The following is a 19,531-nucleotide window of genomic DNA, read 5'->3' on the forward strand; positions in this document are numbered from 1 at the left end:
GTCTGGACAACACCTACATGTTCTTCCATCCGTCGTTCAGAGAATGGTTGATGAATTCGCCATCAGTTCTGTACACACATACAAAAATAGTTAATATATATATATATTATATTTTTTTTTTTATATATATGTTTCATTCGGACCTGTTCCTTGTATGAATACTGTATCTCTGTATATAGTATAATATATATAATATGTTATGATTATGTTAGTTGTTATTTACTATATATATTTGCCTTAACTCTCTCCCTTTTTTTTCTTTTTTATTCGTACCTAACATTGCTATTATGATGCTGTATTACATTGTATTGGCTATTGTTTGTATGCGCGCGCGACGAATTTTTCAACATGGCCGCTCGCGTGTATCTTTGGTATGGCGTTGGTTTAATGTCAACAGTAGCGTGTCGTTGAAATAGTTAGTTAATTGTTAATCACTATAATTTTACTTAGTAGTGTTTTTGTAATATTGTTTTGTGTTCCATGATATTGTGTGTGTCAATACCGTGTGCTACCTTAAGGTATTGGTAAGGTAAGGTCACATTAATGTGATAGCATGGATTGTATTGTTATCGAATTTCGATAGTCATTGTTTTGATTATACGTGACTTGCATTTATATAAGTCTTGTTTAATTTAGTTAATGTTTTTTGTGTATTGTGTTACCAAATATTTTGTGTAGCGTAACTTTATTCTTTTGCACCGAGTTCAGTCATGTCTTGTCGTTAATATTTAGTTAGTCTATCTTGATTAATTTCTAACCTATTCCTGTGTTTATTAACCTTTCTTATTTTCCCTATTAATTTATTATTGCATGTACTTGCTATTTGCTATTATTTTGTGTATGATATGAATTGGTTTCTTTATTAGTGATTAAAATCTACTTGTTAGATTAACATTGTCTGTAATTCTTCAGATTCTACTCTTTCGATGCTGCATCACTTACCTGGATCGTTCCCGCAACATCATCCGATTCTTTGATATGCCTTGGATACTTACTACGGCTGCCTTCAATCGTCTTATATCTGTGGTCATAAAGGTGGTGTTTAATTTATTTAATTCAATATATATATATAATGCATTGTATGTGCGACCGCTATTGTGCATTACAAATTAACATCACAATACTACGTAGATTAATACATAACCAAATATCCCTTTACTCCGGTTACATTTATTACTAACTCTCAATTAATCTATCTTGATTATTTTCTAACCGCTTTCTATACTTTATCAACTATTTTATTTCTTCTTGTTAATCTGCGAAATTCATGCATGTACGCTTCCTTGTATGGTGATTAATTGTTCATGAGGTAAGTTGCACCTTCACCGTTTTAGTTATTCGTTGAACTAACACGTTTCACATTCAAACAGTAATCGGAGCACTCGTAATAAACTTCTTTTCCTTTTCAGGGTTCCGCTATCTGTGTTGTTCGACGAACAGTGGCATGCTTCCACAATATTGTTGTGACATTTAGTACTGTTGTAACTTGCATTAAGGCAGTTGAAGTTAATTTGTTCATTTATTCTTCAGCTGGCTGTTGTACATGGTGTTCCGCAAACAGGGAGCCATAACCTATTTTGCACGTAAACCTTCTTGTATTATGATCACTTGTTCACAAGGTAATTTTCACTTCCACTCTTTTAATTATTTATTGAATCAACACGTTGTATATTCAAACAATAATTGGAGTACACCTGATAATTTTCTTTTTTTTTCTTTTAGGTTTTCGCTATCTGTATTATTCGATGGACAGTGTCACACTTCCTTTTGATTTATTCACAATATAGTTATAACACTTAGTAACCTTGCATTTTGCACTGAGACAATTGAGACTAATTTATTCACTTATTTTAGGTTGCTGTCATACGTTATGTTCCACGAACAACGATCCATAACCTATACTTGCATGTACACTTCCTTATTTGTTGATCACTTGTTCACAAGGTAACTTTCACTTTCACTAGTTAATTGTTCATTGAGTTAACACGTTTTATATTTAAGCAATAATTGAAACACATATAATAATTTTTCCTTTTCTTTTAGGTGTTCGATATCTGTATCGACGAACAGCACTACAATATACACTACTGCACTACGTTGCCCACTGAAATCACTTTATTCATTGTTTATTTCGATTATGCGCTAGTTTTAGCTTGTTTAAGTGCACCGTTCGCGGAATCCCTTTTACTTCAATCTTGACGTTTTGTTCTGCAAGATTTCTAGCACTTTGTGTCGTCTAATATATTGATGGGAGAATTTTCCTTACTAGGTTCTTTTAATAGATATATCGAGTCTCCTGTTTTAAAATCTTGAAGGTTGATTCGTCGATTGTTGGTCTTAGTTTGGACTTTATCAAATTTTCTCTTGCCATTCGTCGTACAGTGTTAATTTTATTGAACAGATCTTTGAGATATTCAGCGCATGTTGGTTCCGTGTTCTCTTCGATTGTTACTTCACCAATAGGTTCTTTGGCTAGATGTCCGAAACTAATTCGTGCGGGGAGAATTTCGTTCCTTTCCTTCATTTTAGTTTTTATTTTGCGCCAAGACGCGGGTTTACTGACATTGATCCAATTACCCAATTGCTTGCTAATAGCATTCAAGATACAAATTTTTGAAAGTGCCGCAGCCATGTTAACCCAAAAATATTTTGTATATAGTATAGTGTGATACCATCTATATTTTCCTAGGGAAATCATAAGATCAGCACTACCTACTATGTTACCTACGTCAAATATTAGATGTAGTAACCAATAAAGTATTTTTAATCCAATTATAATCCAATGGCTAGCGTATTTATTCAAGTTTTTATATATATCTTCGACTGGTGATTCCCTATTTTCTCCCTTTTGATTTCTTCGAGCTCGTTGGACTTGTGTTTCTTCAGCTTGAAAATGTTTAGAATCCTTTTCCTTAGTTACCCCTTTTTCTTCTTTATTTACTTTGTTCACAACACCTTTGTTTTCCTCTACCTTTTCAGGATGAATAGTTTCACTGGAAGTGCTTATTGTAATTAAATTATTATTTATTTGTAAGGAACGTTTAGGAATATTTTTGGTAGATTTGGAATTAGTCTTTGAATTTTTATTACAAACCTTTTTGCTTATAGATTCTGTTTTGGATTTAGGGATAGCTATATTTTTATTTTCTATAGTGTGATCTTTCTTGCAATTTAACGATTTGGCTTTGAGCTCAATAAAGTTTCCTTCTGATGGCTTTATAGAAGTTTTTGAGTGAGATGCACTCGCTATCTCTTTTCCTATTATGGTTGAAACATTCACGAAATTCGCGGAGTCTTGCTTTTCATGGAGTCGAGCGTGGAGAGGCAATTCGCACTTCCCAGCGGGTCCAATATCTCTGTGATGTTAGGCAGTGGATAAACGTTGCCTGTCGTCTCGTCGTTCAATTTCCTAGTTTCTGCTTCGTCTGAAAGTTCTTTGGCACTAATATTATTTATCTTGTTTGGTAACTCAGAAAATTTCTCACTCATGATCCTGTCTATGGCACCGTGCGTCTTCTTATTATTTAACGTGACATTATCCCTTATCACAGCAACGGAATGATGTTTGTATTGAAAAGTTGATTGGTTGAAATGATCAGCATCTCTCTTTTGATTTAGATCTCTATCGAGGTATTTATTTATGCATTTTTCTTCCCAAATTATTGCTCTTGTTTCTTTCCTGACATTTTCTTCTATTCCCGGGTTGTTTAGATGTTTCCGCGACGGCGGTACAAATCTTCAGTTCTGGCGGTTGTTTACAGTATAAATACTATTGTATGGTGGATGAACGTTGTTTTGGTTATAATTATCCGAAGGTGTCGGATGTCGGTATCGAATTCTATTGTTCACTTGTTTTAATTCTCGCGTTACTTTCACGGCTTGGCGGTACGCATCGTCCAAGGATTGGTATCCTGCTATCTTTACTCGTAAATACACCTCGTTTGGGAGCCCCTTAACGAAAGCTTCCCTCGTGTCTCGATCTATCCTATCTTGAAATACGGTGCCGTACTCGTACCTTTCCCCGTTCATTATCGCCAGTCTGAGATCTTTGACGCGTTCTATGTAGTCCAAAATATCTTCTCCCGGTCGTTGAAATATTGTAGCTAATTCCCCTTTATATTCGTTAACCGTTTTTCCCGGACCGAACATATCTTTTAATTTAGTCCCGAAATCGTTTAAACTTATTACTTCTGTGTCTTCTATGGCGAGAAACGCGTGCCCGCGAAGCTTATTTGTTAATAATTTTACTAACTGAGATTCTTGATGCCTAGGAACCATGTTTCGTGCGCGCTCGCATGGTCTTAAAAATCGAAATACCGAGGGTCGATGTCCGTCGAACACTGGTACTGTCTCTATTGCATCTTTTAACTTAATTGATTGGGGATTAACTTCTATCGGTATTGTCGCTTGGGAAATTATCGGCGATGATACGGGTGTCTTGCTTTCTTTTTTTATTTTCAGTGAACGCACATCGTCTTATAATTTATTCATTGTTGTACTCATGTCGCGAAAATTCGCATCCCATGCTTTGAGTTTTTCCGATAACATCAAGATCATGTTTTTGTCTAACGATTCTAATTTAGTCGACATTATTTCTTAGGTATATATTTTATCGATAATCGTAACAACTTTAATCCTTTGTGGAGCGAATCGAACCGTTTAAACCAACTTTAATCCTCCGTGGAGCGTATCCCACCGCTGCCACCAAAAATTTATAACTACTAATCTGTTACGTATCTATTTGTTTAAATCGATCAAATCTTAAGTTTAAATTTTACTGAAAATTTTTTTTTTTTTTTTTATAGTTTGAGTTTGAATTTAATCTGAAGGGAAATAAATTGAAATGATATTTCTGTGTATTTAATACTGATTTAGATTTCTAATTAATACGGTAGTTGCTGCCACCAGAAATAGTCTAAGGACTATTTGAAAATATTTTACTTTTATTATTTTCTTTTACGTTTAATGGGTAGCGTTAACTGACGCTTAATGCAACTGGTAAATGAATTTCACTTTTCGGCTAACCTGCTATGCGCAGGGATACTAGCGCGGGAGAGGATTAAAGCTGGGTACAATAAATATTTTCCTCGTTGAACGGATTTTTATTTGAATGTAAAATGGGATAGGTTATTATGTATGTATATTTGGTTAGCTAGATATATATATATTTTAGCGTTGCTGGATTAGATAGGAATGTGAGATTGTTTGTTGTTTTATCTAAATTTATTTTTTCGTTTGACTTCCTCTTCTCTTTTAATTTCGCTGTTAAGACCGAACTGAATTCATTTACCCCGATGGATTCTGTCGCCACGATTTTCTTGCCTTTTGAGTTTAGCTATCGAGGATAATTCTAACGATCCTCTCTGTGTGGGACTCGTGTGATTTCGCCAGCCTTGCCCAAAGACGGGTAATAATTTACCAACAGTGGGAGGAGGAAGGCGAAGATCGATGGGTGTTCTCGATAATTGAAAACACCGTTTGCACGAGCCGACACAGCGAACGATCTTTTGGTTAATTTCCCGAAGGGGGGATTGTTTTGTTATATCTTTCTTATAATCGCATGCAAGAATGGCAAGAATATCGGTTAATAGCAATACCGGTATCGTTCTTGATTTTCAATTGACCCCGACGATATATTTATTAGTCCTTTCTGAGCGGGACTTGTGTGATTTCGCAAGCCTTGCCCAAAGATGGGTAATATTTTACCAACAATGGGAGGAGGAATGCGAAGATCAGTGGGTGTTTCAGTAGCTGAAAACACCGTTCGCACAAGCCGACACAACGGACAACTCCTTTGTTTAAAATTTAAGCAATATTTCTATCTTTAAACCCGTAAATGAAATCGATGATAGGAGGTTTTGATTCAATTCTCGAGGACAACGAGATTGCCAGAGAAGAAGAAAGTTTTTTAAATTTAATTTGCTTACCTTAAGGAAAAGGTGCTATCGGGTGCCATCACTCCAGCTGTCCCGGTGATCGTCGAAGGTTGTTGGGTTTATTATTTAATCTCGAATATAGTTTTCTATCAACCTTTACTTTATTAAACTATTTCGATACAAATTGAGTGACTTGCTAACTGAATTGATATCGTAATGAAGACTTAAAATTTTACTTTATTTAATCGCGACTCTCTTCTCTTTATCGAAAAACTAAAGACCCCGAAACGCAAATACTTATACAAATTTCTAGACGCAAAGAATAATGAGCCGTAGTAACAAACGATCGCAAACTAATGAACGAATAATGAACTGAAGAACGAATAAAGAATTAAAGAACGCCGCGCTATGTTGCATCGCTTATTTATAATGCCATTCCCCACGGGGTGGTGGTCCGCTGGGGGTACGCTTCCGTGGGAATCGGGATGTTGCAGTTTGGGCTTCTTGGAATCGTACGTGACAAAATGTAAATTTCATATTTCGACTTAGTTTTTTATCAGTCCTGTGTTTCCGCTGAGCTAGCGTCTAGGAGATTTGAAGCATTCCACGCTGATCTAGTCCGTTCCGCGAGAAACTTCCATGTGCTGTACCGTGGGAATTACCGGTGTTTCTTCGGCGCGTGGAAGGGCTAGTGGCTGCAGCATCATTATCATTTTAAAGTTTGCTCGGGCAACACGCGCAACTCCGCTGCTCTCCCATAACAAAGACCTCCTCCTTCGAATTGTTTTGCGTAAGTTTGGATGTTTGCATATTAAGATTGTTTTGTGATTTTGATTGTTTTTCCCTTTTTTGCTATTTCCTTAGGCTTCGGTGATCGACGTTCGAACCATGTTTGCCGAGTCGTTTCTATCAGAGGTTCCTTTCCAGACTTCCCTGGTACGTATTTAGTCTTATTTTTAGTTCGTTTGGTTCGTCCTGTTTCGTTTTATTTAAAATATACCGTGTTGTTTCCAGCCCAAGCGAAAGAGGGATTCCGAAGAGCCCATGGGCGACTCGGGGGAACCCATCAAGCGCATGCGGCCTTGTGATGGACCACGAGTGTCGGGGAGTTTGGAGGAACTGTTTTACATTGGTGCCGAGGATGTGTCGAAATTGGGTTTTGACGATTTGGTTACTTTCGACGAGAATTTCTTCGATGCGGAGACCGTCATATTGGAGAGGGAACCCCCTCTGGTTGAAATCGTCGATACCGAGCGTTGCGTGAAAGTTCGTTTTGCGAATGAAATTCCCGAAGAGGTTTTGGAGGCGCATCTTCGTCACCATGCTTCTGGGAGAAAGGGAATTTCTCCTGTTGTGCGCTATTGGTGTATGTGTGAGTTCAGCGAACTTTATCCCGGAGCTCCTTGCTTCGATTTTGATTTATTGTAGCTGCTTCAATTTCGTTGGTTCGCTGTTTTGATGTTCCTTATTATTATTAATTTTGACATATTTTGTTTTGTGTTCAATGTGTGTATATATATATATATATGTGTGTGTATATATATATATATTTAAGTCTGATAGTGTTAGGTTATCTATTTTACATTTGTTAATTAAATTTTTTAATTTTATATTTCCCCCCTTTTATTTAAATATATATATATATGTCGGAGATGAAAGAACACCGGAGCCTTTGGAATTTTGGATAACCCCGCAACATTGTAACCTAGAGTCTACTATAGCTGTAATTGAACAATTGTAGTTATTCAACCCGATTGTAATTATTCGAGAATTGTGATAATGAGCTTGGGCTCGAGGCGACAGTCAGTCGCCGAACGTAGCCGCGGTCACGGGATGAACGCTTTGCCTAACAAAGGTATGAAGTAATTCTATAGCTCTCCTTAAAAGAAATATTTGTGGCGACACGCGACAGTAAACATTCCAACGGTTTCTGTCCCGTGGCTCGCCACGTGCAGACCCTATTCTTCGAGTAAGATGATTGCCAGATGTCGATGCGTCTCCGCAGTACATGTTCGGCTAGCCCGAGGGCCCGTTATAAATCTTAAGGTTTAGTTAACTAAAGTCCTTCAAACAGACAAACAGTCTTTGTCCCAACTACGGGAAGATAGGGGAGACATATTTTTCAACGAGCGGCGTCTCCCACTAGCAACTTTCCCTCGAGGGCGGCTAGCATCCTTTTCTAACCACCGATATGGAGATTAACCAATTAGCAGCAACACTTTCTGAACGAAGGCTTTTCTCGACGAATCCGATGATCTCGTATCCTTAGACACACCCCGTTATAGTTTTCCTGTGTGGCATCATCGGGACGGGAAAGGCATTCTCGCTCGCGATCTCATCGATCCAAGAGTAACGCCTTCGCGATCAGTGATTATTCTCAGACTTAGACTTTGTGAGTACGTTCTGTTGTCATCCCGTTGACCGCGGATTCGTTATTGAACCTAGGATCATTGTCATTAGTATCTCGAGCACCTAACTACCGCGGTTACCTGTCCGGTTCTATAATAATCGTATTTGCACTAGTCAATGTCTTCTCTATTGCATAACGACAACGTGTAACCCAAACGAAGATTCGTTTCACGCCCCTAACCCTAATTCTAATGTAAACCCGACATATATGTCGGAGATGAAAGGAAAGCCGAAGCCTTTCCTTGGAAATTTTGGGAACATCCTCTAGTACCTTAGCCTAGATTTTATTATAGTTGTAATTGCTTAAGATTTGTAATAAGCGAGATTGGGTTCGAGGTGACAATCGGTCGCTGAACGTAGCCACGGTCACGGGATGGATGTTTTATCTAACGGAGGTCTGGAGTGGTTGTATGTGTTTTCCGAGAAATGTGGTTGTGGCGGTATGCGGCCTCGAGAGCGGGCCTAGCCACGTGTGATGTTGCCTCGGAGGTGCCGATGCAATGGGACATACATTGTATTAGTAATCAAAACTCCAGGCAGAAACTGCCTAGCAACGGCGTTTGGAACTTTCTCGATGCTTCCAACGAGTGTGCCTAGCAACGGCGTTTGGAACCTTCTCGATGCTTCCAAACGGGTATAGAAAACAAAATGCAATCGTACAGGGAGAAAAATCTCCACGAGGCTGGCATTCTTGCGATTGCCTTGGAGAGTGATACATCGAGCATTTTCGACGATCGCATTTGCGTCTAAATTAGTTTCGCTTAGTAAGGAGTTATCCCGGTGACCGTGGATTCGTTTGAACTCAAACATTGCTAATAGTATTATTTAATTTAATTATTCGTAGATCGTATTATTCATTAGGCTTAGTGTTTGTTAGACTTATTATTAGTTGTACTTCTTATTTGTTAAGCTTGGTGATAGACCTGTATATACGTGTAAATAAAATCTCGGCTTTGTGAAACGATGGCTAGTCCACATGAAGAGTCGTCGCGCGCCCAAAATTCGAATCGTGATCCGACATATATATATTTTTACATTTGTAGTTGCCCATAAAATTTATTAAAGAAAAGTGTTAACAATGTGTTTTCATGATTTGTTTCTCGCGCCTGACTTCCATTAATCCCTAATATTCCTGTAGCCATGATGCGTGTAAATCCAACATGGCCGCTCATAAATGTCATCAGTAAAGTTTTTAGTGACGGGTCTTTAGTTTTGTTTGATATCGAAGTAATTTTTCGTCTGTCGCTCGTTTTTCCTTATTCTACCACAATTAGGACATTTATTTATTAATATTATTTTAAAGTGACAATAGTATAACTCGTGTGAATATACGTATATATATATGTTTATGTTGTGTGTCACTTCAGTATAGCTAATGTTTTGTAATTCTTCGATTGCATTATTTATTGTTTCGAGTAGCTTATTTTATAGAGTATTCGATAATATAAAACATATGCACTCACACATACATATATATATATATATATATACGTATTTATATGCATATCTCTCTTGCCCATATAGTGTTCATACGAAATGAAATGTTAATTATTTATTTTATATTAATTTCTTTTAATAAGATAGGACACGCACACGCACGCGTATATATGTATATATTTCTGGCAAAGTGATTTTCATTCAGATTCTTTAGTGATATAGTGTTGTGTATTTGAGGTTGTGTGTCAATCATTTGATTTCATATATACATATATATCTTGTATTGTGACAACATAGTATTGAAGGTTTTGTTTCTAGATTATTGTGCGTTTAATGTGTGTTTACATATTTGTGTTTGATGATAGAATTTCTGTATGTAATTCCTCAAGTCGTTGCGGTGTTTATTATTTTGAGCGTTTGGGCTATCGACAGGTTGACGCTTAGTCCCAAGTGTTGCGTTGTGTGTTCTATTTCTTTTGTAGATTATTAATAGTAGTTTTAGTTTAGAAAATAGATTATTGATATGTTTATATAGAGACATGCATGTTTCATAATGTAGTTCTTATTTTATAATGCTTTAGTGGCATGTAGGCTAGTTTTAAGTATGTATTTTAGATTGTAGAATGCACATAGATTAGTAGTAGTTTAGAATATAGATTTTTATATGTTTGTATAGAGACATGCATGTTTCGTAGCGTAGTTCTTATTTTATAACTCTTTATCGGAACGTAGGCTAGTTTTAAGTATGTATCTTAGATTATCGATTTGAATCAATAATGTAGAAAGAGCATACATTAATAGTAGTTTAGTTTAGAATATAATTTATATATTTATATATAGACATGCATGTTTTGTAATGTAGTTCTTATTTTATAATTCTTTACCGGAACGTAGGCTAGTTTTAAGTATGTATCTGTTTAATAGAATGCGCACACATATATATATGTTTCTGACAATGTAACTTTTATTTCTTTAATAATACAATATTGTATGTTTTATGTATTCGTTAGACTATTAGTTTTTAACTTTGTATATACTTATATTTCATAAATTGATAATATTGTATTTATTGCATAGTATTATAAGCGCTAACTCTAATATTTACTAATTTATTACATGCCTAGCATATATGTTTATACTTGTATGTAACTCTCCAAGTTGATTGATTAAAATATATTTATATATACTTGTATTTCTGGCGTTTCAATTATTTCCCCTTTTGTAGTTATTCTTATTTCCTGATTTATTTGTTTGGTTCGTAACTCGTTCAATCCGTTAGCTGGTTTTATTTATTTTATTTTATTTTATACCGATTGGATTTATTAGTCGCCCTCGCTTTGTTAATCCTTCCTTTAGTTTCGTAGCGCCGTGTGTTCGTTTGTGTATTCAAATCTTTATTCGCGCGTTTTGTATAGAATAGTTTTCTTGTTCTCGTTACGACACGTGCGGAGCGCGGGACGTGACACCCCCGCCCTTGGAGTTCAAATTTCCAAAGGAAATTTGTCTGATGGTGTCACTGAGTTCGCTCAAGGCGGACGTAGATGTCGTTTGTTGTTGAGTGACTACCGGTGTTATCGTTCTTCATTCCCAGGATGTTTACTGTTCCAGGGACGATTGTTTTTCCTGTTACTCCTCTGGCCAATGTGTTTAAGACTGCAGTTTTTTCTACCGGGAACATGACGTGGTCCCGTAGTGCGTCCAGGTCCTCTTGGGTATATATTCCGCTCATGGTCAATAACGATGGTGCTGAATATCGCCACGTTTGGCGCACGTCCGGGCGGAGTTTCTGTGGTGCGATTCCCTTGCCAAACGGGTAGCTCCGAGTAGCATTTTGTTGTATGTCGTACTTTTACTTGTACCGGAATGCATTTGACTATATGGACCGCTTCTCCTGCGATCAGAGCCATGTGTCCTGGGTTTTGGTTATGGTGTATGCAAATTCGTCGGGCGGTAAGTTTGCCAAGCTTAAAGCATTCTCTATTAGTTTCTTCTGTGTGTTGCGTCTTTGTGTCAGTATATCATGGTATAATGTTGTCATTTGTCGTTTTACTTTTGAGTTTATCAGAAATAAGAATAACCTTTTATTATTATTAATATATGTATAGAAAAAAAGAAAATTTTTATATTTATATATATATATTATATTATTTTTTTCTCTCTTTTTTTTTTATTATTAAAACTTTTGTTTTATTTTAGGTTTTACGTACATGTTATCAGTGAAAATAAATATTATGAATGCTACCTGGGTTATAATTATATACATATATGCATACGTATTGGTAAGTAATATAGATGAGATTTGTTTTATCGTTATAAATATATTAGTATATATTATCAATAGGAATAGATATTACAATTATAGCTTGTCTTTGAATATATATATATATGTGCGTGTAATGGTAAATATGACGACTTATTTTACGAGTCACTTGCATTATCAATGGAAGTGAGTGTTATAAATATCGCCTACTTTACAACATGCGTGTATATATATTGGTAAACATAAGTGAAAATTATATGTATAGTTGTAGATGTTGTTTGTTTACAGATGGATAGCAAAAGTATTTGGTTTCGTGAGTGGCGTACAGGTGCTTTACAGTTCTACGGTGCGGATTGCTATTCCTTGGACTAAAAATAAAAAAAAAAATTCTTTCGATGTCTGTCAGGTTTTTGTAAACGAACATGCATGGAAGGATTTTCTGCAGAGATTCAAAATGCTTTCTAGATTCCTCGTGAAACGTCTGGACAACACCTACATGTTCTTCCATCCGTCGTTCAGAGAATGGTTGATGAATTCGCCATCAGTTCTGTACACACATACAAAAATAGTTAATATATATATATATTATATTTTTTTTTTTATATATATGTTTCATTCGGACCTGTTCCTTGTATGAATACTGTATCTCTGTATATAGTATAATATATATAATATGTTATGATTATGTTAGTTGTTATTTACTATATATATTTGCCTTAACTCTCTCCCTTTTTTTTCTTTTTTATTCGTACCTAACATTGCTATTATGATGCTGTATTACATTGTATTGGCTATTGTTTGTATGCGCGCGCGACGAATTTTTCAACATGGCCGCTCGCGTGTATCTTTGGTATGGCGTTGGTTTAATGTCAACAGTAGCGTGTCGTTGAAATAGTTAGTTAATTGTTAATCACTATAATTTTACTTAGTAGTGTTTTTGTAATATTGTTTTGTGTTCCATGATATTGTGTGTGTCAATACCGTGTGCTACCTTAAGGTATTGGTAAGGTAAGGTCACATTAATGTGATAGCATGGATTGTATTGTTATCGAATTTCGATAGTCATTGTTTTGATTATACGTGACTTGCATTTATATAAGTCTTGTTTAATTTAGTTAATGTTTTTTGTGTATTGTGTTACCAAATATTTTGTGTAGCGTAACTTTATTCTTTTGCACCGAGTTCAGTCATGTCTTGTCGTTAATATTTAGTTAGTCTATCTTGATTAATTTCTAACCTATTCCTGTGTTTATTAACCTTTCTTATTTTCCCTATTAATTTATTATTGCATGTACTTGCTATTTGCTATTATTTTGTGTATGATATGAATTGGTTTCTTTATTAGTGATTAAAATCTACTTGTTAGATTAACATTGTCTGTAATTCTTCAGATTCTACTCTTTCGATGCTGCATCACTTACCTGGATCGTTCCCGCAACATCATCCGATTCTTTGATATGCCTTGGATACTTACTACGGCTGCCTTCAATCGTCTTATATCTGTGGTCATAAAGGTGGTGTTTAATTTATTTAATTCAATATATATATATAATGCATTGTATGTGCGACCGCTATTGTGCATTACAAATTAACATCACAATACTACGTAGATTAATACATAACCAAATATCCCTTTACTCCGGTTACATTTATTACTAACTCTCAATTAATCTATCTTGATTATTTTCTAACCGCTTTCTATACTTTATCAACTATTTTATTTCTTCTTGTTAATCTGCGAAATTCATGCATGTACGCTTCCTTGTATGGTGATTAATTGTTCATGAGGTAAGTTGCACCTTCACCGTTTTAGTTATTCGTTGAACTAACACGTTTCACATTCAAACAGTAATCGGAGCACTCGTAATAAACTTCTTTTCCTTTTCAGGGTTCCGCTATCTGTGTTGTTCGACGAACAGTGGCATGCTTCCACAATATTGTTGTGACATTTAGTACTGTTGTAACTTGCATTAAGGCAGTTGAAGTTAATTTGTTCATTTATTCTTCAGCTGGCTGTTGTACATGGTGTTCCGCAAACAGGGAGCCATAACCTATTTTGCACGTAAACCTTCTTGTATTATGATCACTTGTTCACAAGGTAATTTTCACTTCCACTCTTTTAATTATTTATTGAATCAACACGTTGTATATTCAAACAATAATTGGAGTACACCTGATAATTTTCTTTTTTTTTCTTTTAGGTTTTCGCTATCTGTATTATTCGATGGACAGTGTCACACTTCCTTTTGATTTATTCACAATATAGTTATAACACTTAGTAACCTTGCATTTTGCACTGAGACAATTGAGACTAATTTATTCACTTATTTTAGGTTGCTGTCATACGTTATGTTCCACGAACAACGATCCATAACCTATACTTGCATGTACACTTCCTTATTTGTTGATCACTTGTTCACAAGGTAACTTTCACTTTCACTAGTTAATTGTTCATTGAGTTAACACGTTTTATATTTAAGCAATAATTGAAACACATATAATAATTTTTCCTTTTCTTTTAGGTGTTCGATATCTGTATCGACGAACAGCACTACAATATACACTACTGCACTACGTTGCCCACTGAAATCACTTTATTCATTGTTTATTTCGATTATGCGCTAGTTTTAGCTTGTTTAAGTGCACCGTTCGCGGAATCCCTTTTACTTCAATCTTGACGTTTTGTTCTGCAAGATTTCTAGCACTTTGTGTCGTCTAATATATTGATGGGAGAATTTTCCTTACTAGGTTCTTTTAATAGATATATCGAGTCTCCTGTTTTAAAATCTTGAAGGTTGATTCGTCGATTGTTGGTCTTAGTTTGGACTTTATCAAATTTTCTCTTGCCATTCGTCGTACAGTGTTAATTTTATTGAACAGATCTTTGAGATATTCAGCGCATGTTGGTTCCGTGTTCTCTTCGATTGTTACTTCACCAATAGGTTCTTTGGCTAGATGTCCGAAACTAATTCGTGCGGGGAGAATTTCGTTCCTTTCCTTCATTTTAGTTTTTATTTTGCGCCAAGACGCGGGTTTACTGACATTGATCCAATTACCCAATTGCTTGCTAATAGCATTCAAGATACAAATTTTTGAAAGTGCCGCAGCCATGTTAACCCAAAAATATTTTGTATATAGTATAGTGTGATACCATCTATATTTTCCTAGGGAAATCATAAGATCAGCACTACCTACTATGTTACCTACGTCAAATATTAGATGTAGTAACCAATAAAGTATTTTTAATCCAATTATAATCCAATGGCTAGCGTATTTATTCAAGTTTTTATATATATCTTCGACTGGTGATTCCCTATTTTCTCCCTTTTGATTTCTTCGAGCTCGTTGGACTTGTGTTTCTTCAGCTTGAAAATGTTTAGAATCCTTTTCCTTAGTTACCCCTTTTTCTTCTTTATTTACTTTGTTCACAACACCTTTGTTTTCCTCTACCTTTTCAGGATGAATAGTTTCACTGGAAGTGCTTATTGTAATTAAATTATTATTTATTTGTAAGGAACGTTTAGGAATATTTTTGGTAGATTTGGAATTAGTCTTTGAATTTTTATTACAAACCTTTTTGCTTATAGATTCTGTTTTGGATTTAGGGATAGCTATATTTTTATTTTCTATAGTGTGATCTTTCTTGCAATTTAACGATTTGGCTTTGAGCTCAATAAAGTTTCCTTCTGATGGCTTTATAGAAGTTTTTGAGTGAGATGCACTCGCTATCTCTTTTCCTATTATGGTTGAAACATTCACGAAATTCGCGGAGTCTTGCTTTTCATGGAGTCGAGCGTGGAGAGGCAATTCGCACTTCCCAGCGGGTCCAATATCTCTGTGATGTTAGGCAGTGGATAAACGTTGCCTGTCGTCTCGTCGTTCAATTTCCTAGTTTCTGCTTCGTCTGAAAGTTCTTTGGCACTAATATTATTTATCTTGTTTGGTAACTCAGAAAATTTCTCACTCATGATCCTGTCTATGGCACCGTGCGTCTTCTTATTATTTAACGTGACATTATCCCTTATCACAGCAACGGAATGATGTTTGTATTGAAAAGTTGATTGGTTGAAATGATCAGCATCTCTCTTTTGATTTAGATCTCTATCGAGGTATTTATTTATGCATTTTTCTTCCCAAATTATTGCTCTTGTTTCTTTCCTGACATTTTCTTCTATTCCCGGGTTGTTTAGATGTTTCCGCGACGGCGGTACAAATCTTCAGTTCTGGCGGTTGTTTACAGTATAAATACTATTGTATGGTGGATGAACGTTGTTTTGGTTATAATTATCCGAAGGTGTCGGATGTCGGTATCGAATTCTATTGTTCACTTGTTTTAATTCTCGCGTTACTTTCACGGCTTGGCGGTACGCATCGTCCAAGGATTGGTATCCTGCTATCTTTACTCGTAAATACACCTCGTTTGGGAGCCCCTTAACGAAAGCTTCCCTCGTGTCTCGATCTATCCTATCTTGAAATACGGTGCCGTACTCGTACCTTTCCCCGTTCATTATCGCCAGTCTGAGATCTTTGACGCGTTCTATGTAGTCCAAAATATCTTCTCCCGGTCGTTGAAATATTGTAGCTAATTCCCCTTTATATTCGTTAACCGTTTTTCCCGGACCGAACATATCTTTTAATTTAGTCCCGAAATCGTTTAAACTTATTACTTCTGTGTCTTCTATGGCGAGAAACGCGTGCCCGCGAAGCTTATTTGTTAATAATTTTACTAACTGAGATTCTTGATGCCTAGGAACCATGTTTCGTGCGCGCTCGCATGGTCTTAAAAATCGAAATACCGAGGGTCGATGTCCGTCGAACACTGGTACTGTCTCTATTGCATCTTTTAACTTAATTGATTGGGGATTAACTTCTATCGGTATTGTCGCTTGGGAAATTATCGGCGATGATACGGGTGTCTTGCTTTCTTTTTTTATTTTCAGTGAACGCACATCGTCTTATAATTTATTCATTGTTGTACTCATGTCGCGAAAATTCGCATCCCATGCTTTGAGTTTTTCCGATAACATCAAGATCATGTTTTTGTCTAACGATTCTAATTTAGTCGACATTATTTCTTAGGTATATATTTTATCGATAATCGTAACAACTTTAATCCTTTGTGGAGCGAATCGAACCGTTTAAACCAACTTTAATCCTCCGTGGAGCGTATCCCACCGCTGCCACCAAAAATTTATAACTACTAATCTGTTACGTATCTATTTGTTTAAATCGATCAAATCTTAAGTTTAAATTTTACTGAAAATTTTTTTTTTTTTTTTTATAGTTTGAGTTTGAATTTAATCTGAAGGGAAATAAATTGAAATGATATTTCTGTGTATTTAATACTGATTTAGATTTCTAATTAATACGGTAGTTGCTGCCACCAGAAATAGTCTAAGGACTATTTGAAAATATTTTACTTTTATTATTTTCTTTTACGTTTAATGGGTAGCGTTAACTGACGCTTAATGCAACTGGTAAATGAATTTCACTTTTCGGCTAACCTGCTATGCGCAGGGATACTAGCGCGGGAGAGGATTAAAGCTGGGTACAATAAATATTTTCCTCGTTGAACGGATTTTTATTTGAATGTAAAATGGGATAGGTTATTATGTATGTATATTTGGTTAGCTAGATATATATATATTTTAGCGTTGCTGGATTAGATAGGAATGTGAGATTGTTTGTTGTTTTATCTAAATTTATTTTTTCGTTTGACTTCCTCTTCTCTTTTAATTTCGCTGTTAAGACCGAACTGAATTCATTTACCCCGATGGATTCTGTCGCCACGATTTTCTTGCCTTTTGAGTTTAGCTATCGAGGATAATTCTAACGATCCTCTCTGTGTGGGACTCGTGTGATTTCGCCAGCCTTGCCCAAAGACGGGTAATAATTTACCAACAGTGGGAGGAGGAAGGCGAAGATCGATGGGTGTTCTCGATAATTGAAAACACCGTTTGCACGAGCCGACACAGCGAACGATCTTTTGGTTAATTTCCCGAAGGGGGGATTGTTTTGTTATATCTTTCTTATAATCGCATGCAAGAATGGCAAGAATATCGGTTAATAGCAATACCGGTATCGTTCTTGATTTTCAATTGACCCCGACGATATATTTATTAGTCCTTTCTGAGCGGGACTTGTGTGATTTCGCAAGCCTTGCCCAAAGATGGGTAATATTTTACCAACAATGGGAGGAGGAATGCGAAGATCAGTGGGTGTTTCAGTAGCTGAAAACACCGTTCGCACAAGCCGACACAACGGACAACTCCTTTGTTTAAAATTTAAGCAATATTTCTATCTTTAAACCCGTAAATGAAATCGATGATAGGAGGTTTTGATTCAATTCTCGAGGACAACGAGATTGCCAGAGAAGAAGAAAGTTTTTTAAATTTAATTTGCTTACCTTAAGGAAAAGGTGCTATCGGGTGCCATCACTCCAGCTGTCCCGGTGATCGTCGAAGGTTGTTGGGTTTATTATTTAATCTCGAATATAGTTTTCTATCAACCTTTACTTTATTAAACTATTTCGATACAAATTGAGTGACTTGCTAACTGAATTGATATCGTAATGAAGACTTAAAATTTTACTTTATTTAATCGCGACTCTCTTCTCTTTATCGAAAAACTAAAGACCCCGAAACGCAAATACTTATACAAATTTCTAGACGCAAAGAATAATGAGCCGTAGTAACAAACGATCGCAAACTAATGAACGAATAATGAACTGAAGAACGAATAAAGAATTAAAGAACGCCGCGCTATGTTGCATCGCTTATTTATAATGCCATTCCCCACGGGGTGGTGGTCCGCTGGGGGTACGCTTCCGTGGGAATCGGGATGTTGCAGTTTGGGCTTCTTGGAATCGTACGTGACAAAATGTAAATTTCATATTTCGACTTAGTTTTTTATCAGTCCTGTGTTTCCGCTGAGCTAGCGTCTAGGAGATTTGAAGCATTCCACGCTGATCTAGTCCGTTCCGCGAGAAACTTCCATGTGCTGTACCGTGGGAATTACCGGTGTTTCTTCGGCGCGTGGAAGGGCTAGTGGCTGCAGCATCATTATCATTTTAAAGTTTGCTCGGGCAACACGCGCAACTCCGCTGCTCTCCCATAACAAAGACCTCCTCCTTCGAATTGTTTTGCGTAAGTTTGGATGTTTGCATATTAAGATTGTTTTGTGATTTTGATTGTTTTTCCCTTTTTTGCTATTTCCTTAGGCTTCGGTGATCGACGTTCGAACCATGTTTGCCGAGTCGTTTCTATCAGAGGTTCCTTTCCAGACTTCCCTGGTACGTATTTAGTCTTATTTTTAGTTCGTTTGGTTCGTCCTGTTTCGTTTTATTTAAAATATACCGTGTTGTTTCCAGCCCAAGCGAAAGAGGGATTCCGAAGAGCCCATGGGCGACTCGGGGGAACCCATCAAGCGCATGCGGCCTTGTGATGGACCACGAGTGTCGGGGAGTTTGGAGGAACTGTTTTACATTGGTGCCGAGGATGTGTCGAAATTGGGTTTTGACGATTTGGTTACTTTCGACGAGAATTTCTTC

General features: G+C 36.3%; 1 protein-coding gene and 2 long non-coding RNA genes across 13 annotated transcripts in view; 1 reads left to right on the forward strand and 2 right to left on the reverse strand.

Moving 5' to 3' along the window:
- LOC126868985 (uncharacterized) overlaps nucleotides 1–19,531 on the forward strand; it is a 55,680-nt gene that overhangs the window by 15,509 nt on the left and 20,640 nt on the right. For 8 of the 10 annotated variants that reach the window (XM_050625037.1, XM_050625038.1, XM_050625039.1 and 5 more), the window contains exons 3-4: nucleotides 913–1,035; nucleotides 13,374–13,496. In XM_050625037.1, the coding sequence (XP_050480994.1) occupies nucleotides 913–1,035; nucleotides 13,374–13,496 (246 nt within the window). Of the gene's footprint in view, nucleotides 1–912; nucleotides 1,036–8,492; nucleotides 9,513–12,748; nucleotides 12,833–13,373; nucleotides 13,497–19,531 lie in introns of those variants that run through there. The other 2 variants (XM_050625047.1, XM_050625048.1) reach the window with 2 other exon arrangements.
- LOC126869013 (uncharacterized) overlaps nucleotides 1–19,531 on the reverse strand; it is a 50,616-nt gene that overhangs the window by 14,362 nt on the left and 16,723 nt on the right. The gene's annotated exons all lie outside the window — the stretch shown is intronic.
- LOC126869006 (uncharacterized) overlaps nucleotides 1–19,531 on the reverse strand; it is a 38,164-nt gene that overhangs the window by 12,680 nt on the left and 5,953 nt on the right. For both annotated transcript variants that reach the window (XR_007690784.1, XR_007690783.1), the window contains exon 2: nucleotides 12,352–12,973. This is a non-coding gene — a long non-coding RNA (uncharacterized LOC126869006). The remainder of the gene's footprint in view (nucleotides 1–12,351; nucleotides 12,974–19,531) is intronic.

Source organism: Bombus huntii, chromosome 8 (assembly GCF_024542735.1).
Source record: "Bombus huntii isolate Logan2020A chromosome 8, iyBomHunt1.1, whole genome shotgun sequence".
Lineage (NCBI taxonomy): Eukaryota > Metazoa > Arthropoda > Insecta > Hymenoptera > Apidae > Bombus > Bombus huntii.